This window comes from Schistocerca serialis, chromosome 5 (assembly GCF_023864345.2).
Source record: "Schistocerca serialis cubense isolate TAMUIC-IGC-003099 chromosome 5, iqSchSeri2.2, whole genome shotgun sequence".
Taxonomy (NCBI): Eukaryota; Metazoa; Arthropoda; class Insecta; order Orthoptera; family Acrididae; genus Schistocerca; species Schistocerca serialis.
Window position 1 is genome coordinate 118,660,136 of NC_064642.1, and position 21,933 is coordinate 118,682,068.

At 40.9% G+C, this 21,933-nt stretch overlaps 1 protein-coding gene and 1 long non-coding RNA gene across 7 annotated transcripts in view; one reads left to right on the forward strand and one right to left on the reverse strand.

Moving 5' to 3' along the window:
• The window catches only part of LOC126481645 (glycerol kinase-like), a 177,250-nt gene that overhangs the window by 129,519 nt on the left and 25,798 nt on the right, over positions 1 to 21,933 (reverse strand). The window contains exon 1 of one of the 6 annotated variants that reach the window (XM_050105556.1): positions 1,383 to 1,403. The exons of 4 other annotated variants lie outside the window; for them this stretch is intronic. Coding sequence is in view for 1 of the 2 variants with exons in the window: in XM_050105551.1 (XP_049961508.1) it covers positions 1,264 to 1,315 (52 nt within the window). In the remaining variant the exon portion in view is untranslated. Of the gene's footprint in view, positions 1 to 1,263; positions 1,404 to 21,933 lie in introns of those variants that run through there. One more of the 6 variants, XM_050105551.1, reaches the window with a different exon arrangement.
• On the forward strand, positions 1,602 to 20,441 carry LOC126481647 (uncharacterized). The gene is made up of 3 exons (XR_007587603.1): positions 1,602 to 1,637; positions 20,116 to 20,257; positions 20,342 to 20,441. It is a non-coding gene; the product is annotated as an uncharacterized LOC126481647 (long non-coding RNA).

Sequence of the window (21,933 nt, forward strand, 5' to 3'; positions counted from 1 at the left end):
TTATCCCATTCAAAGCCGGTTGGCACCAACACAGCAAGTACCCGAAAGCTGCGCTTGACACACGTGAGGAAGAGAGCTAAGCAAGCAGTCAAAATCTCACGAGAAAATAATAACACCAGCTTTACTGCAAATGCAGAAATCTAAAGATATGCAAAAATTGGTATGCCAGTAAGAAAGGAATTGTAGAGAAGAGATTACACATCAAACAGAACTGAATAATAGCCATGCTCCACACTTAAACTACCTGGATAGTAAGATAAACGATAAACTGAAATAGACTGAAAATGCCACCCCTTTCACCCACTGACCTAATGCTGATAACTTTTACAGGCATAAAAATTTGTTATTGTGTTATCTGTGTTTCCTTAGAGACTGTAATCTAGAGAGTAAGTAACAAAATGTACTGAAGGGGCTCCTTAGAGAGATTTTTTAATGTTTACTATAATATACTAGTATATGGACTCACTAAGTTTGTTTGGTGCTGCCAACAGAATTTCTTTCTTTTTTTTTTCGATCAACTCTGATAGCCAGAGCACAACAAGGAAATCTGTTTTTTATAAAGATTTTAGTGTTTCCTCAAAAGGAGAGTCTAGAGCTGTTACACACTGAAAATTCTTCCCTTCTCAATGTATGAGGAAAAACCAACAACATGCATATATTTAGGAAGTGAAACCTTCTACATAATTACTGTATTTTTATGTTGTAAATTAATATCTCAAGCTAATTACTAGTTTTGAAAGAAATTCACCACTGCTTTAATGAAAGAAAAGACATAAACATAATATAAAATAAATGTGGCTGTATCTGTTAATATGCCACAATTCTATTCACAACAAAACCAGCAATACCTGTACACACATGTATACATGAAATGACAGGTGCTAAATTTCTAACATCATTACTTTCGTAGTTCAATGCGACTGCAAGTCAAGCTTATTAACCTGTTATTTCATTATAATGAAAAGTACTGCAGTGTTTTTTATACTTTTATATTCATGTTATTTACTTTTTCTTGGGTTTTTTTGCTTGATAAGAGCTATAAAATTAAGCTTTGTGGTAGGTGAGAGCATTACTCAGAAAATATATATTTTCAACAAACATAGGAGATACTGAGACAGATATAGACATTCTTGAAATTTGTGTCAACAGATGCATGAGAATGTAGCAAGACTAGGCGTGTACTTTTGTCAAAATGGCATGGTCAGACATATATCTGTTGTCAAAGTGCTAGCACACAAGGGGCTAGTGAAACATGCTCTCTACCTTGTTGCTTCCCTTTTAAATATTCCCACATGTGTTTTACAAAACTTGTCATTTTTAAGTTTCCCTGAAAAGACTAAAAATATAACAGAAGTAACTCATGAAAATCAAGAATGTCTCACTTGTGTCTCAGCTGAGAGCAAATGTAAACATGTACTTTTATCAGTATGACCTATAACCTTGGCATTTGCCAAGAGATAACTTGTATGTTATTAGACTGGTTCTGCTGATTTAGTGTTCACCTTTGACAATGAATGAGGGATAGACAGCAAAAAGTGTTACAAAACATTTTAAGATGAAATTGATGAGATCGTATAATAAACAAACACCTTAAACATGACTGAGCATCAGCAAAGCATGAGTGAGGGATAGAGTAGGTATGGTAAGCCTGACAGATGTAAAACATAAAAAAATCTTTTCATTCAAATACCATTGTCCACAAGAAGTATACAGAAATACATTTTCCTGTTATAAGCTATATGACATGAATTACAAACTATGTGATTTCTAGCATTTTTGTTTTGCCATTATAATTGGAAGAAAATATTTCTCCGTGCGATTAGAAAACACTTTTTTGTCTCCATCTGGTGACCTGTACATACAAATAATAATTGTATTTTGCCTTGGTGATTCAAATATAGCCAGTTCTATAATCATTTTTACTGAACAGATTGTGACATTTAGTTACACTGTTGAATTCAACATTTTTTTAACACATAGACAGGTGTCCCCATGAATAAATATTTTTGTGCAATACATGCTTGCAGAGGTACATCAACTCTTGACACATCTTGTGTAATCCAGTGTTAGATAAAGCATAGGGCAGAAATATCATTCAGATCATTTAACATTATTTCTGTCTTGTTACATTTACTGTACAGTGATTGAACATTCTAATGGAGCAATCTAAAATTAGTTACATAGAACACATCATTTTTTGTTCGACCACTTACCCTACTTTTTGCACTAGCATCTCTAATGGAAAAAAAGGATCAAAATATTTTCTATGGATGGGATTCTTGGTGTTTGACTTTTTGCTTGTTGTTCTATTTAGAAATGATAGGTTCATCTTCAGATGGGTGTTCATGTATGTATTACATTTCTTTGCTGTTGACACTAGTTGCTACCAGTTTTTTCCTTCCAACAGTTAACATTAACAACAACAAATGTAATATAAATGTGAACAGCAATCAGTTCGAAAACGGTAACAGTGCTATTTGCATAAATAAATAGCAAACACTGGCTGATTGCTGTTTTCTTCTTTACAAGCATTAATACGTGTTTTTATATACGGTACCCATGGTCTCAAAAATGTCAGTTTTCAACAAAATGAAATGTTTGTTTCAAGTGCCATTAATACTGAGTCTCTACATTTTACTTGTGATAACGTAAGCATAGAAACACAGTGTTAGGTTTTTAGCAAGTAGAACTGTTGTCAACAAAAACTGATTCTCATATATTTTAAATTACGGAATTCCACAGGGAAGCATAGCTTGGCACAAAGACCATGCAACATTTACTAACATATATTTGAAAGACTTTCTCTGTGTTAGGTACCTGGATCAAGATCAAGCCTAGGGACATGTAATAGAGTACTTAGAACAAAATAGCACTTAACAAACATATATTGAAAAAAAAATGACATTTTGAACAGGAATGGAGTAGGAAGCGTAAAGTAGGAAGCGCTGTATAGGTGGATCAGTCAGGTTCCCAAATTTATCCAGGTGGCGCTTCCTGCTCCAGCCCTGTTACACGCTTATCCTATCCTATCCTATCAGGGGGTGCAGCACTTGTGAAAGTAGTCATGTCATATATCAACTCTGCTGGAAACACTAGTCCACTTTTGTGTCAGTATGGCTTCCAACCAGCTGTCCTGGCGACAATCTCTGGTAACCCAATGTTGTCACAACCTCCCCACAGTTTTCCCTCTCTCTATATTATCATTCCTCCCAAATTCATGTCTCTACTTCACCTCCAGTGTGCACCACTCTCCACCGGCTCCTACACCCATGCATCATATGCCTGGTTTGTGCACTTGCCATCCCTCTCTCCTGCATTCCTAGCCAGCAGACTGGCTACCTCCCTCTGAGCCACTAGCCACCCACCCCCAGCTCCTCTTTCTGCCTCTTTCTACCCACCTCACCTGATACATTCCCAACTCCAACCTAGTCTATCAGCCATACTGCAGCACTGGCTTTGTGCATCAGCTGATGCCATGTTGTAGGGGCATAGAGAGAGGGAGAGAGAGAGAGAGAGAGAGGGAGAGAGAGAGAGAGAGAGAGAGAGAGAGAGAGAGAGAGAGTGTGTGTGTGTGTGTCAGATAGAGAGAGAGAGAGAACGAGTGTGCACTTTCACTTGAAAGCTAGCAAGTTTTCTTTTGTGAGTGGTCTCCTAAAGAAGTTATCTTATTCTAGTCATTCATTCACACATTGCTTTCTGTACATCCCATAGTGAAGAAAAGCCTACAGGGGTTGATTGATTAAGGTCATGTACGCTAAAGCATGCAGCTGTGGTAGTATCTAGTATCCCCATATATATGAGATATGATGTAATTTTGTTTGAATGAAGAAATCAGAAAAAAATCAATTGTGTAGCAAATACAGAAGCAGGTAAAATAAATGACACAGCTGAATTGGTTCACACTGCAAAGGCAACTTCACAGGTCCCTGCAGCTACCAGCAGCTACCTTGACAGCACTAAAATTGCAGTCACAGCCACCACTGCAGACAAGAGGAAGGATACTGCTGGTACTCATATGTCAGTCAGAAACAAGAAAGTGAGTATCAAAAGCAATGATTTCTTTTTATGGACAAGCATGTCAAAGTCAAAATCACTAAAAAAAGAACTATCAGTCATGCAGCAAAATATTCAGTCTTTAAGGTGTAAAGTTTTAATCCTACAAGCACTATTGGGTGCTGTGGATAGTCCAACAGTGGTGTGTTTTACTGAACCGTGGCGACTGAACCGTGGCTTCTGTGTAACACGCAAAACTTTTCATTGGAATCACACTTTTGTTGCTCAGATTATAAAAATCGTAGCAGCTGTATATACTGAAAGACATTTCAAGCATTCGTCAATTGAAACTATAATTAATATTGCAAGATACATCATCATTAATGTTTTCTGTTCGCCTGATAGTAGCACTAAGACATTTTTGAAAAACTAACTTGTGTGGTAAATAAGGCTAGCAGTTGCAAAGATAGTTACAATACAATACCATGTGCTAATTGTAATATTGATTATACAGGGTAAGCTATCCAAATTTAAGAGGATATTTACTCACTAACAACCTTGTAGATCAGAAATCAGACACACATATACTTAAAGACATTTATTTACTCGAATTACAATTGGAAGTCCAGCTCATTATCAAATGCTGAATGTGTTCTGTTCACATTTTGTATAACACATCACTGTTCATCATCGCCAGGTGAATCTCCACATCTTCGACATCACTATACAACAGCACTACAGTACAATACAGAGTTGTATTATCTTCCTTCACCACATCACCTATCTTGGCAGGAATAACATTTGTTACAATACAAAATTGCCACATCCCTTTATTCACAAAATTGCCACTTCCTGTTTTTCAAGTTCGAAATATTGACATGTTGAAATAATATTGATGAGCATTAAATTTAATAACATATTGTCTGTTTAATTTCTTCAGTTTCTTGAATGGAATGAACTAGAAACAGTAGCTCCATGATGCAATATAAATACTGTAAAAAGTATAGGCAGATCCACAATGGACGTCAACAGAACAGAACACTTCACTGTCAAACAGGTACTTTTCTGAGGAATAAACTTCACTGGTCAGTCTCTTGTTCCCACAACCTCATAGAATTCACATAACACAGTCAATGACTGTACTAGAACAGCTACAAACAGTGCTACTCCTATAGACTATATTGTCACCAACATATATGTAGATAATTGAGAATTATCAGTCTAATCAAAGAGAAGAGGTACCCTCTGTAGAATAAAATTTGAAGCCTAGGAAGCACTACAGTAAACACAAAGCAATGCATAATAGTAACATAAGCACCTTCAACCATAATCTGACTGATGAAGGCTAGACTGATATCCAAAGTGACAACTGCAGTGTAAACAATTTTAGTTTCTTCATAACTAGATATTCTGAATATTTTAAAGAGCCATTCTCTATCAAAAATATATGCGAAACAAATGAAGAAAGACAAAACAAATGTATAACAAAGGGCAGCATTGTTTCAAGCAAAAGGTTTAAAGTACTACACAGAATCAGTACATATAAAACCAATTGCTTGTACTTTCAATGGTACTGCAAGGAATATATATAAACAAGTCTACACCAAAGTCTTAAAATTTGCAAAGAAATGGATATTGAAAAGGTCATTATCAATTCAGATGATAAGGCAAAAACAGTGTGATTGATCATAAATTGAGAAATAGAACAGACCAAAGCCACAAGGAAATTAGCTGAAATAATTCTTTACAAAGAAACCCAGGAACTATAGCTAAAGCATTTAATGACTATTTCATAAACATATGCAAAAATCTATATGGGGCAATCAAAAAGTTCCATTTGAGAGAAGTGCTGCAGCATCTAAGCAATGTAGCACAACTCCAATGAAGATATATAACCACCAACATGTAGGCAACGGATTAGCATAGCATTTGTATCTATCTGGCGACTGTGCGGTAAATGCGGAAACATGCAATCTTATTACCAAAATACATCCCAACAGGGCAAACTTACTGTTATTCTTTTCTTGGATGCTGGAGGACAAACACCAGTAGGCATCCATCAGACAATGAAGAATGTCTATGGGGCAGCTTGTCTTTCGGAAACCACCACTGTGCAATAGTGCACAAGATTCTGTGCTGGTCGCGATTTGACACAAAATGCTGGTCAATTAGGTAGGCTAGACTCACAGCACTGGGACACAAAACAGCATCCGCCTTACACACCTGATCTCTCCCCATGTGTTTATCACACCTTCAGTCCTTTAAAAAAGGTGTCGGAGGGTCGACTAGTCCTACATCTGGGTATCTTCATCTGGAGCATCAGTAGGATGATTGCCTCAATGCTCACAGTGACTCTTCCTTCGACTGAAAACTTTTGATCACCTCTTATAACAAAGAATATGCCAACTCCAAAAAGTGCTATAAATGTTTTACTACAGAAAAGATGCCCACTAAGAAATTCCATATACCTGTTTCCAACAAGTGAGAAAGGAATAACAAAAATCATAAATAAGTTGATAACATCAAGACCAAGGGCAGCTATGGTATTCCAAATAATATTATCTAACTATCTTCTAAATTGATTGTTAACCCTCTGACTGACATGATTAGCGAAGCCATCACATGAGGATTGTATCATGAGAGTTTAAAATTGCTGGTGGTTACCATGCACAAAAAAGGTGATTAAATATAACATGAAAACTACTGACCTGTTAGTATAATAGCATTAATATAAAAAAAATTTGAACATATTCTGACAATATTATGAAAAGGATAGAGTGCTACTCACCATATAGTGGTGATGCTGAGTACAGATAGGCACAACAAAAGACAGTCAAACAAAAGCTATAGCTAAAAAGGCCTTCATCAGAACTAGACAAAAAACCATATAAACATGTAAATGCAACTCGCACACACATGACCACAGTCTCTAGCTGCTGAGGCCAGACTGCAAGCAGCAGTGCATGATGGGAGAAGTAGTCTGGATGATGGGAGCAAGGAGGAGTCTGGGGTGGAGAGGGGGAGGGCGAAGGAAATAAAGTGCTGCTTGTAGCAGCATAGAGGGACGAGGTGGAGAGAGAGTAGGGCAGCTAGATGCAGTGTGGAGGCTAGATGGAAAGAAGGGGGGCAGGGCAGTGGAAAAGAAGTAAAAAAAAACTGTGGGTGCATTGGTAGAACAGAGGGCTGTGTAGTGCTGGAATGGGAACAGGTGGGTAAAGGACGATGACTGATGAAGACCGAGGCCAGGAGGTTTACGGGAAGATGGGATATATTTCAGGGAGAGTCCCCCCCCACGCAATTCAGAAAAGTTGGTGTTAGTAGGAAGGGTCCAAATGAGAGGCTATGAAGCAGTCACTGAAATGAAGAACACTGTCTTCGGCTAAAACTTCCGGGCTGAGAGGCCGTGGTCAATGTATAAAATTTCCTTTATACATCGACCACGGCCTCTCAGCCCGGAAGTTTTAACTGAATACAACACCGGCCGTGAAAGCCTACATTGTATGAAGGACATTGTGTCAGGCAGCACGCTCAGCAACTGGGTGGTCCAGCTGTTTCTTGGTCACAGTTTGTTGGTGGCCATTCATGCAGACAATACTAATGAAAAGAAGCTGCTGATCAAAACAAAGACCATTGTTGTTGAATATCAGATACAATTGGATTCCACTTCTTAGTTAAAGGGAAAATCTTATCTCTATTAATCCTACTGTCAAATTTACGATGGAAGTTGAAAAGGATGGAAAACTTCCTCATCTTGATATTTTGGTTCACAGAAATGACGGTGGGATTTTGGGGCATGGTGACACAGTGTATATCATAAACCTATGCGTACTGATTGTTATCTTCATGCAACTAGCTGTCATCCACCACACCAAAGCAACTGTGGTCTTGCAGACTTTGGTGAGGAGAGCCTATGCTATTTACAAAACAGAAAATTCAATACAGAAATTGGACCATCTTAAAGCCATTTTTGAGCAGAACCTACATCTACATCCATACTCCGCAAGCCACCTGAAGGTGTGTGGCGGAGGGTACCCTGAGTACCTCTATCGGTTCTCCCTTCTATTCCAGTCTCGTATTGTTCGTGGAAAGAAGGATTGTCGGTATGCTTCTGTGTGGGCTCTAATCTCTCTGATTTTATCCTCACGGTCTCTTCGCGAGATATATGTAGGAGGGAGCAATATACTGCTTGACTCTTCGGTGAAGGTATGTTCTCGAAACTTTAACAAAAGCCCTTACCGAGCTACTGAGCGTCTCTCCTGCAGAGTCTTCCACTGGAGTTTATCTATCATCTCCGTAATGCTTTCACAATTACTAAATGATCCTGTAACGAAGCGCGCTGCTCTCCGTTGGATCTTCTCTATCTCTTCTATCAACCCTTTCTGGTACGGATCCCACACTGCTGAGCAGTATTCAAGCAGTGGGCGAACAAGCGTACTGTAACCTACTTCCTTTGTTTTCGGATTGCATTTCCTTAGGATTCTTCCAATGAATCTCAGTCTGGCATCTGCTTTACCGACGATCAACTTTATATGATCATTCCATTTTAAATCACTCCTAATGCGTACTCCCAGATAATTTATGGAATTAACTGCTTCCAGTTGCTGACCTGCTATTTTGTAGCTAAATGATAAGGGGTCTATATTTCTATGTATTCGCAGCACATTACACTTGTCTACATTGAGATTGAATTGCCATTCCCTGCACCAAGCGTCAATTTGCTGCAGATCTTCCTGCATTTCCATACAATTTTCCACTGTTACAACCTCTCGATACACCACAGCATCATCTGCAAAAAGCGTCAGTGAACTTCCGATGTCATCCACAAGGTCATTTATGTATATTGTGAATAGCAATGGTCCTATGACACTCTCCTGTGGCACACCTGAAATCACTCTTACTTCGGATGACTTCTCTCCATTGAGAATGACATGCTGCATTCTGTTATCTAGGAACTCTTCAATCCAATCACACAATTGGTCTGATAGTCCATATGCTCTTACTTTGTTCATTAAACGACTGTGGGGAACTGTATCGAACGCCTTGCGGAAGTCAAGAAACACGGCATCTACTTGTGAACCCCTGTCTATGGCCCTCTGAGTCTCGTGGACGAATAGCGTGAGCTGGGTTTCACACGACCGTCTTTTTTGAAACCCATGCAGATTCCTACAGAGTAGATTTCTAGTCTCCAGAAAAGTCATTATACTCGAACATAATACGTGTTTCAAAATTCTACAACTGAACGACGTTAGAGATATAGGTCTATAGTTCTGCACATCTGTTCGACGTCCCTTCTTGAAAACGGGGATGATCTGTGCCCTTTTCCAATCCTTTGGAATGCAACGTTCTTCTAGAGACCTACGGTACACCGCTGCAAGAAGGGGGCAAGTTCCTTCGCGTACTCTGTGTAAAATCGAACTGATATCCCATCAGGTCCAGCGACCTTTCCTCATTTGAGTGATTTTAATTGTTTCTCTATCCCTCTGTCATCTATTTCGATATCTACCATTTTTTCATCTGTACGACAATCTAGAGAAGGAACTACAGTGCAGTCTTCCTCTGTGAAACAGCTTTGGAAAAAGACATTTAGTATTTCGGCCTTTAGTCTGTCATCCTCTGTTTCAGTACCATTTTGGTCACACAGTGTCTGGACATTTTGTTTTGATCCACCTACCGCTTTGACATAAGACCAAAATTTCTTAGGATTTTCTGCCAAGTCAGTACATAGAACTTTACTTTCGAATTCATTGAATGCCTCTCACATAGCCCTCCTCACACTACATTTCGCTTCGTGTAATTTTTGTTTGTCTGCAAGGCTTTGGCTATGTTTATGTTTTCTGTGAAGTTCCCTTTGCTTCCACAGCAGTTTTCTAACTCGGTTGTTGTACCACGGTGGCTCTTTTCCATCTCTTATGATCTTTCTTGGCACATACTCATCTAACGCATATTGTACGATGGTTTTGAACTTTGTCCACTGATCCTCAACACTATCTGTACTTGAGACAAAACTTTTGTGTTGAGCCGTCAGTTACTCTGTAATCTGCTTTTTGTCACTTTTGCTAAACAGAAAAATCTTCCTACCTTTTTTAATATTTCTATTCACGGCTGAAATCATCGATGCAGTAACCGCTTTATGATCGCTGATTCCCTGTTCTCCGTTAACTGTTTCAAATAGTTCGGGTCTGTTTGTCACCAGAATGTCTAATATGTTATCGCCACAAGTCGGTTCTCTGTTTAACTGCTCAAGGTAGTTTTCAGATAAAGCACTTAAAAAAATTTCACTGGATTCTTTGTCCCTGCCACCCGTTATGAACATTTGAGTCCCCCAGTCTATATCCGGCAAATTAAAATCTCCACCCAGAACCATAACATGGTGGGGAAATCTGCTCGAAATATTTTCCAAATTATCCTTCAGGTGCTCAGCCACAACAGCTGCTGAGCCAGGGGGCCTATAGAGACATCTAATTACCATGTCTGAGCCTGCTTTAACCATGCCCTTCACCCAAATTATTTCGCATTTCGGATCTCCATCAATTTCTTTCAATACTATTGCACTTCTTACCGCTATAAACATGCCTCCCCCTTCACTGTCCAGCCTGTCTCTATGGTATACATTCCAATCTGAGTTTAGGATTTCATTACTGTTTACGTCTGGTTTCAGCCAACTTTCTGTCCGTTGTGACCGTTTATTAATGAGAGCAGTTCTGGACCTTTCTATAGACGCTCCTGCAGTTTACTATTAGCACATTAATATTGTTATTCCCTGTTGCATTTTGCCTACTCCTACCTTGCTGCGTCTCAGGGGGCGTCTTGTCGGGCCTAGGGAGGGAATTCTCTAACTTAAAAAACCCCCATGTGCACTCCACACGTACTCCGCTACCCTTGTAGCCGCTTCTGGCGTGTAGTGCACGCCTGACCTATTCAGGGGGACCCTACATTTCTCCACCCGAGAGCGGAGGTCGAGAAATTTGCACCCCAGACCTCCGCAGAATTGTTTGAGACTCTGGTTTAAGCCTTCCACTCGGCTCCAAACCAGAGGACTGTGATCGGTTCTGGGAACGATACTATAAATAGTTAGCTCTGATTCCACCCCGCGAGCGAGGCTTTCCGCCTTCACCAATTCCGCCAACCGCCTGTACAAACTGAGGATGACCTCTGAACCCAGAAGGCAGGAGTCACTGGTGCCAACATGAGCAACAATTTGCAGTCGGGTGCACCCATTGCTCTCTATCGCCGCCGGCAGGGCCTCCTCCACATCTCGGATGAGACCCCCCGGGAAGCAGACAGAGTGAACACTGGGCTTCCTCCCCGACCTTTCCGCTATTTCCCTAAGGGGCTCCACCATCCGCCTAACGTTGGAGCTCCCAATAACTAATAAACCCTTCTCCCCGTGTGCCTGCTCGGACCTTGCTGAAGGAGCAGCCACATGTCCACCCACAGGCAGAGCGGGCGATGCCACACGGTCAGCCTCCACATTTACCCTCCGCCTCGTGCACCGCGAATGCCGCTGAACCCGCCACTCCCCTTGGGGAGAGGGTGGCCCAACCGCACCCGGTACCCACGAAGATGTCTCGACAGCAGGGACCGTGGGCGAAGCGTGTAAGACCTGGGGTGTACCACGTGACGCACCAGACTCCCCACTGGCGCTACACTCTGAGGCAGCAGCCTGAAGACAGCTGACCGTGGCCATCAACACGCTCAGCCATTCGCAAACAGTGGCCAGCTCCTCCTGCATCTATACACAGCAGTCACACATCCTATCCATCCTAAGAAATCAATTTACTGTAGAGAGTTAATCAACTTTTAACTAGACTGCTAATTCACTAAAGGTGGCTGATTGTTGACTAAACTGTGATTGCTAGCCACTTCTTGTAGAAAACAATGAAAATAGCACTACCTGTCTCTGGACTGTATTGAAAACAAACACTAGCACTACTGGCACCATGGTTGACTAAAGGGACGCTCTCTGACTGTATTCAAAACAAACACGAAATCTATGGGACACTATTACTAGCACATGACAATTAAAGCTTCCTAAAAGCAAAAGCTCACGGAAGAAGAAGTGACAAGTAAGAAAAATACAGTTAATACTTAAATTAAGGTAGCTCACTGCACAGCAGACGTTAAGCAGACGGCAGTTACGACGATGGTTGTACTGACCAAATCTGTTACTTTTTTTTACCCTTTGCTGCAAGTACATCCTGGAAAATTTCAATAATTTTAAGAAGATATGACATCAAAAGAGTATTTACACACATCAAAAAAAGTTTTGCATCACCCCGGTTCCCAGAACTCCTGAAGATAGACATTGACTGTGGATATTGTATCACAGACACAGTCCCTTTGACTGTTAAGAGATGCCACTAAATCTGCCCAAAGATGTAAACAACCATGCATGAATAGTGCCTATTAGATGGAGGGGGTCCGACAGCTGATCAGTTCCAGTCATTACACAAGGAAGGAGATACACGGCTCATGTTGTCTGTAGTTCAACCATGCCTAGATGGTCAATACCATGGTTCGATCATGTCCACATTGTTACTTTGGGCCAGGAAGGGCTCTCAACAAGGGAAGTGTCCAGGAGTCTCTGAGTGAACCAAAGCAATGTTGTTCGGACATGGAGGAGATACAGAGAGACAGGAACTATCAATGACATGCCTCGCTCAGGCTGCTCAAGGGCTACTGCTGCAGTGGATGACCGTTACCTATGGATTATGGCTCGGAGGAACCCTTACAGCAACACCACCATGTTGAATAATGCTTTTTGTGCAACCACAGGATGTCGTGTTATAACTCAAAATGTGCACAATAGGCTGCATGATGCACAACTTCACTACCAATGTCCATGGCAAGGTCCATCTTTGCAACCACGACACCATGCAGCATGGTACAGATGGGTCCAACAACATTCCGAATGGACCACACAGGATTGGCATCACATTCTCTTCACTGATGATTGTTGCATATGCCTTCAAAGAGACATGTTTGGAGGCAACCCGGTCAGGCTGAACACCTTATACACACTGTCCAGCAAGTACAGCAAGGTGGAGTTTCCCTGCTGTTTTTGGGGCACTATGTGGGGCCAATGTATGTCACTGGTGGTGATGGAAGGCGCCATAACAGCTGTACAATACGTGAATGTCATCCTCCAACCGATAGCGCAATCCTATTGAGAGCATATTGACATGGCATTCACCTTCATGGACGACAATTTGTGCCCCCATCACGCACATCTTGTGAATGACTTCCTTCAGGATAATGACATCGCTCGACTAGAGTGGCCAGCACGTTCTCCAGACGTGAACCCTATTGAACATCCCTGGGATAGATTGAAAAGGGCTGTTTATGAAAGACATGACCCACCAACCACTCTGAGGCACCTACGCCAAATCGTCATTGAGGAGTGGGACAATCTGGACCAACAGTGTCTTGACGAACTTGTGGATAGTATGCCACGACGAATAAAGGCATGCATCAATGCACGAGACGTGCTACTGGGTATTAGAGGTACCTGTGTGTACAACAATCTGGACCACTACCTATGAAGGTCTCACTGTATGGTGCTACAACATGCAGTGTGTGGTTTTCATGAGCAGTAAAAATGGCGGAAATAATGTTTATGTTGATTCTATTCCAATTTTCTGTACAGGTTCCTGAACTTTCAGAACTGAGGTGATGCAAACTTGTTTTGATGTGTGTATATCACTGGCTAAGCCCTTCTTGGATCAGTACAGGATGACTTGGGGCTGAAGGAACCCAGAGAATACAATATTCCTTAACACTATGGGATGGCTTATACTGGCCAAACTACCCACACTGATGCATAGAACACCACTGTCACACTTACAGAGAAATTGGCAATTGCAGAACACTGTCTTAATGAGGGACATAAGATGATATGTAATGTGGCACAAATGATCATTCCTTCTTCTTGCTACCAGGAATGTGTTCTAAGGAAATCTACTGAATTTTGATTATTTGATAATATTATTAATAGAGATAAGGATTTCCCTTTAAGTAAGATGTGGAATTCAATTTTATCTTATTTCAACAACAACAACAACAGTCTTCATTAAGCACAGCGGTTTCTTTTAATTAGTGTTCTGCTAGTGGTATATCATTCTGCTTATTTTTTCCACAAGTGTGCTACTAGTTCACATGCACATCCAGTGATGCCAGCTGGTTGAGGATGACTTGGTCATCAGTTGATACTGTTGGGTCTTCCAAGACTTGCTCAGAGGGTTTTAATGCAACACAGTGCCTGAATTTAGCAAAGTTTATCACAATTCTCTTTCAACACCTTGCAACATTGTATATTGTGAAAGACTTTCCTCCAAAACTGGCCTTGTTTATGAACACAAGTGAAATTGGCTATCACCTCTTAATGCAGAGAAATTTGCATTCATTCACCATAATTTGCCTCTACTTCAGTATGAGTAATAATTTATTATTTTGTCAAAATGTTAATAAATGGTGTTTTGATTTGAACATACTGTGATTTTATTTGTGTTTGGAGCATTGCACATGTCAATTTTATGAACTTTTCATAATTTATTGAACTCTTGTATCCACCACATGTTGACCTACTAATTGGTATCCAACTGGGTAAAATTAGGCTGTATAGTCCAGAAACCAGATAGTTGCGAGATATCTGTTTCATCTCTAATATTTATTACTCTCCTCATCTAATATTTCTATTTTCTGATACCTGTTCACTAAGTAAGTTTTTATATATTGAATTTTGTGCCATTCATACCCAAGAATTTTAGCTTTTCAAAATGAATCTTGTGGTTAACTAAATCAAAAGCTTTTGACAGGTTGCGGAACACCCCAATTACTATTTCCTGTCAAGTGTTTTGTGAACAAAACCAATAAGTTCTTGCATTGATACTCTTCTCAGGTATGTAGCTGGATAATTTAGTCATCTTGACATAATATTTCAATGGACCAACTGGCTGTCATCTTCACATGAGTATGCTGATGTGCAATCTCACCAGAACTGAGTTTCAGTTTCAAACAGAATAACATTAGGTGATCACCAAATATAAGGCTTGAGATTGCTTTCAATCTGAACTGTCTTCAAATGACAGTCACCCTTGCCACAATTGCAAACGTTTCTTGATTCTCACACTGACTGTTATTCCAATTTTCATTTGCCACCTTGTTAAAGCAATCCCAGATCATGTTGCGACCTTCACAAGTAAAAGTTGATTCAGATTCATCTCTTCTACTTCTTTTAGCAGGCATTGGAAGATTCTTTGCAAAATATGAGAAGGATCTTCTGGTAAGCTCTTTCATCATTAGCAACCTCCAAGTCTTAGGTCTAGACATGTTGTAATCCAATAATTTTGATCTTCATTTAAGGAGAAGAAACAGATTTCTAATCCAACTTTCAACGAGGCCATCGTGTGGCAACTCAAGGGATCTTGGTGCTGTTTTGTCCTTATTTAAACTGTTATTTAATGCCACAACATGTGTTATTACTTCAGATATACAGGAGAGATCAGAATTTATTTTTGTAATTTCTGCAAATGACTTTAAAAGCTTAATGCATTGTTCCATCAAACACCACTGATGAGATATCAAATTAGTATGCATATTGCATTCAGCGACATAGTCTGGTCTTGTTTCAACAGGCGCTCTACCACATAAAGGATGGGATTCCACCTCATACTGGTACCTTGCACCATGTTTGGGTTAAGTTAGCTGCTTTGGAATTGCTAACTCTTTTCTTGAGCTAAGCTTGAATGACTTAAGTACATTATGAGATGTCAACCAGTAGTGATAATTCCAATTTCAGGCTGGACCTTCAATGACTCAGTTACAAACCTCCAAAGCGAATGGGTGAAATATCTACCAGAATCCTACTTAGCTGCTCAAACACCTTTCACTATGTTACTGCCACTATAACGAATGAGTAAATGTATTTTGCTTTGGTCAATTTCCCAATGATCTGTGATAGTATCAAGCTTCCTTACTATATTTTCTCCAGTGCCAGAACCTAGACAGTGTTTCATAGAAAGAACTCTGTGTTCCATCTGTGTAATTGTGAGAGCATCTGAAGTGCTTCTTTTTATTCTTTTTCATAAATTCTGTTGTAGATGGAAGGATTTATATTTTGGGAAATGTATATAAAGCTTGGAATTTTATAGTGGGGCAAAACTTGTTCTATGAATTTTGTAAATCTGGTCCTTCCTTTGATAATGATGCATTGTTTAGTGGAATCATTTCTGCTACAAAATAATGATTATTTTCACTTTTGCATCATTTACATCCAAAAGCAACCTTCTTTAAAATGATTCTGCCATAGTCAATTGCTTTTCTGTCAATTTGGAAAACAAACTTGTACCATGGGTGCCTAACAACTGTGTAGGTACATCAGTGGCTCTAACTTTATTAATTGCATCGAAATTATCTGGATGTTTTAAATTCAAATGATTTTTCATAGGTGGAATACTGTTAAAAATATGTATATATCATTGGGTTTAAGGTAGGTTAGGTTTTTCTATTAGTTGGTTTTTTGTAACTACATCTGCTCATCTACATCGTATTCTGACTCTGAAGACATTGCTGTTTGTAACTCCCCACAGATGTTCCTCTGCTCTCTGGCCAGCGATGCGTGTCAATATGTCCAAAGTCTAACCATTGCATGCATGCAACACCACGTGAGCTTGTCGTCATTGCAGGCAATTTGGCACAGGTCATTATCAATGAGTCTGACAGTAATGTCATCTGGTTTGAAGTTCTGGGAGCGAGCCTAATGATAACAGGGTGTGTTGCATTGGGAGTTGGCTGCCTACGCACTGGATAGTGGCTGGTTGTAACCATTGTTGTTATTGTCATTTGGAACAATGTTCTCCAGGAGAAACCAGCCTGATTTCATGCGGTTAATTGAAGCATTTGTTGATTTATCATTAATTAGAATGCCAAACACAGGACTTTGAAAGGTCCTCTGTACAGTGGCTACAGTGCCAACTGGACCACGTCATCCAATAACGTGACGTGTTTGCAATGTGAGAGAACTTTGCCCCTGAACCAGTGCAAGCAGGTCCATTTGCTCAAGGTCTTGTGTGGGTAGAATGATCTCAGCACGAAGCACCAGGGATTTGCCACATAATATCTCGGCGAGGGACAAGGCTCCTTCTTCAAAGCGTTTCAGATGCCGAGTCCTACCCATGATAATGCTTCAGTCCAGAACCTGCCAAGGCAGATGAGGGCTGCTTTGAGAGTCCTATTGCACCACTAGACTAGCCCATTAACTCTGGGGGCAACAGCCTGTAGTGCAGTTGCTTTTGATTCCACAAAGGTTACACAGTGCGCCAAAGAGTGTTGACTTGAACTGGCAGCCTTGATCTGCAATTATTATGTCTGGTGTGCCAAAATGCACTATCCATGTTTCTACAATGGTGTGGGCTGTAGACTCGGCCATGATGTCCTTGAGGGGGACCGCTTGCACCCAATGGGACATTCTATCGTTGAGAGTAGATACCTGAATCCCTTTAACTCTGGAAGAGGACTGAAGAGATCGATGTGGACATTGTGGAAGCAAGCTTTTGGACTAATTGTGGTTGTGCATGTCTTGTGACTTTGCTGCATTGGCACAGTACACCTATGTGGAACAGCCTGCAGAGTTAGTCAAAAATTGTTTGATGCATTTTTTGTGGCACCAAAGGTTGTAACATGTTAAGAGAGACATCACAGAAGATCGGTGTTTCACTGCTCAGAACAGTGCACCGTCCAATTTGTAGGTTGGTAGCATCAATGTGCATCAATTCTGCATTGCTTACATTGTTGCACTGGCTCGTGACTAGCTCCTCATAATCAAAATGGAGGGAAATGAAAATGATTCATGATAAGTAGTCAGTGGTAAGACCGTCAGGTGGTGGAAGTCGATACAATACTGGACAAAATATCCAGGCATTGATAGCATTGGGGGGCTGATGTCCTCCGATGGACGGCATATGACATCGGCAAGAGGTTTAAGGTCTCTAAGCACTATAATATGTCAATCTTCAATATCTTCATGGAAGTAGATCACAACCTCATAAATGACAAGAAGTTCTCTGTCAAATGTTGACTATTTGAACTGAGAGGATGTAAGTTTTCGCAAGAAGACTCGAAGGGGCTGTGCCGCCCCCCCCCCCCCCCCCCTCCCAGCCACTAACTACTGCAGTACGGCACCAATCGCAGTGTCACTTGCATTGGTGATGATTAGGAGTTGTGCATTTGGGATGGGGTGGGCCAATGCGACTGCATATGTAAGGCAGTCTTTAGTGAGTTCAAATGCATCCTTCATCTTTGGAGTCCATCCAATCTTCCTTGTCCCTTGCATGTTAGATTCTGCCAGTGCATTGGTGAGGGGTGCTTGTACAGCCGATGCTTGCAGCAGGAGAACCTATAGAAGTTCATAATTCCTAAGAATCGATGAAGCTTATGACAAGTCTGGGAATTTTGGGGAAGGGGAGGCTGTCTTATGGTGTTGGCTTGATCTAGGGTCGGTCTCATCCCTGCAGCACAAACTATGTGATAAGGAACGTAACTTCCGTTTTTGATAACTGGGAGGATTTGTCCTCATCATGCATAACACTCCCATATTTTATGGCATGAGGAACTAGTTCAAGGTGTCAGTTATGGTCTTCAGGCACAGCCGAAAAATGAGAATGTCATCCAGACAGGTGTAACAGAAATCAGACCGAGAAAGCTTCCGGTCATTGAAGTGCTGCCTTTTTTTGCCATGTGCTCCGAGTCACTGGCCATGCATTTACTAGCAGGGTGGGCAGAGAGTCATGGTCAGTTGGTGAGAACAAGACTGTGCCCGCCTCCTTGAGCTATATGGAGTGGCAGGTGCATGGGAAGACTTTGGGTTCCTCATGCACTAGACCGAGCAGTGGATGTGTCCTTGATGCGCCGTATGAACATCATCTTCCTGGCACAGAAAGCACTAGAAGCTGCACGACAATTGTTATAATGCTGATCTGCCAATGACAGTTTTTCTGATGTAATGACATACTCCCTGAACGTGTTGACGTATGTGAAATCATCATAATGGGCAGTGCGTTATGTTGTGTAAGAATGAAATTGTTGGTGTGAACAGCCCTTGAATGCAGCAACCTGTATCGTGGTACAGGAGCATAGCATTTTGTACGTCCAGAGAGAAATGGAAGTGATGCAGGAATTTGATTCCCATTACAGGTTCCATGAGATCCAGGCGAGTTGGTGATGAGGAGCCAGTTGTAAGGTACATATGGTAGATCCGTGCAGTGTACTCTTTGATTTATTATCCACAAGCAATTGTGGGTGCTGACATTTCATCAAATGTCAATGTCCTCTTCAGTGGTATTGAGTTGATGTCAGATCTGGCGTCCACCAAAAAGTGCTTTCTTGAATTGAGGGCGAATATGTACAATCAGGATCCCAGATGTGCAATCAAGGGCACGTGTGCTTGAGTCATCTTAAGTGATGGTCAGAGATTTGACAGTCCAAAGCAAGCCAATGTGCATACTGCAGCCCATGCATGAAGTGTGGGAATGCACAAGGTGCTCAACAGTTACATGCGGTAGTGACAGACTGGCAATGGTACCAGCACAGCTGCGACCTTGAGGCACCTGCAGCATCTGTGACTTTGTTGGCAGGTAATGCTGATGTGGTGCGTAGGCTTCTCATTGTTCCTTTTGGGCAGGAGGCAGTGACATCACCTTCATGCGTATCTGTGGAGGATTGAGTCAGATCAATCAGCAGGGAGTCCGGCAATGGTCATGTACTGCATGGTGTGGACTAATTCACATTGTTGATTTTCTGGCTGGGCAGTAATATTGTAAATATTCTGTTTGTCTAAGTCAACTGTTCCTCCAGGGATTCAGCTTCATGTGATATCACAGCCAATTGTAGTTGTCGTGGAAGTTTAGCAATCCAGAGTGTCAAAAGGGCAGCATGCAGCATGGGATTAATGTCAAGTATAGCCCAGAGTCATCACCAAAGCTGAGACAGTATTCAGTCATCCTATTGTTCATCATAGATAGCTCAGTTTTCTGTGAGTTGTGACAGTGCAGATTTGGTTGCATCATGCTTGTTTTAGGTAGGTAGTGTTAATATAATGACACTGATTAGGTTGGTATGTTCCACCAGATGACCGAGATCACATTGACGAATCGGATGTCAGCATCTGGAACGCCTAATGAACTGAATACATACTCCATGGCAGTGAACCATGAAGCGGGTTGTTCTGGTCGTAAAGGTGGCAATTTACGCTGGGAACAGAGTCTGTGAGGTAGGTAATGGCTGTGACATGGCTTGATTATGGTCAGTCAAAACACTGGACTCTTAGCCATGGTAAACTTGTGTTTTATCACAGGTCAGTGATCTACACATTGACTGCACTGTCAGCACATGATGTTCTGTGGAGCTTCCAGAGCTGCATTTACAGCAAAAGATGGCCACAATGTTAACATGACTTAAAATGATTCATACAAAAACTTGCATGATGCATCTTGCGGCTCACACAAGGTCACCACTATGTAAGTATTTCCCTATCAGGTGACACAGAATGTACACATACACAGAATTGAGAAGCTTGATGGTGAATACACAGGCTGGTTGCATAACTTCGTAGTGTTTTTTTCATATTATTAATAAACACAAAAGGTACACATAACAGAAACTTTAGTCATAAATAATATATTCTCTTTCACTGTTTACAACAGTCTGCCAACACTGGGGTAATTTTTTGATTCTGCAACTTCTGGTATTGAGGTGATTAACTCACCCGCCATGTTCAGAGGACATTTTCATCTGCAAAGAAAGTTCCTTTAAGTTGTTGGATACAGCGGAAAAGAAGAAAATCTGAGGGTGCAAGGTCAGGTGAATAAGGTGGGTGCAGAATGACTTCCCAACCCAACTCCTGTATAGTGCTTTCTGTCAGATCAGCAAAATGCAGATAGGCATTATCGTGAAGTAGCATCTCTTCACACAGTCTTCCTTGTCATTGTTGTTTTCACCTGCAAGACATCTCAGTAGTTGACAATAAATGTCAGCAGTGATGGTTATATCTCGGGGAGCAATTTGCAGTACACCACACTGTCGCTGTTCCAACAGATGCATAACATTATCTTTTATGGATGCACACAGGTTTTTGTACAGAGAGCTGCTGCTCTGTTTGGGCTCAACCTGTCTTAGTATAAAGACATCATTTCTCATCACCAGTAATGATGCAGGATAGGAATGGTCATGTCGTCCATGAGCCAACTGATGACAAACTAGTAGAGATGCATGTATTTCCACCTCCTGATTTTTGTGATTTTGGCTTAGAGAATGTGGTACCCACACAACTAATTTTTCAACCTTCTCCACCAGTGCAAATGTTGGACAATGATGGAATGATCACAGTTCAACACATTCACCAGTTCTCAAGTGCACTGATGAGCATCATTGTGGATTAATACACGGTGCAAATGTTTGTGGCTGCCGTCACTGTGTCACCCCTGTACTGAACTCAGAACAGAGCAATATGTTGGAAATGTTATGTTTTCTCCACTTGGCACTCCATTCTGTAGTGTCCACAGCTCAAAATGGCAATACGTAAACTCAAATAGCAACACTGACAATTGATAAATAAACCCATAGCAACCAGAATACCAACATGCAAAAGAAAAATGGTACAAACTTATGTACTAACCTAATACTTTATTCACAAAGCATGGTACATCAACATGCCTACATCATATCATGACTCAGAACACACTGCTTTCTTTGACACGCTCATAGGTAATAGATATTATTCTGCTCTCTGGATAGTGATGTGTGTCACTATTGATTACCCCCTCCCATACCTCACTGATCAGTTTAATTAAAAAATTCAAAACAAAAGCTATTTCCCTCTCCATCATGAGAAGTTTGAACTCAGTACCATAAACAAACAGCAAACTTCATTATTGTCACTGTTTATAT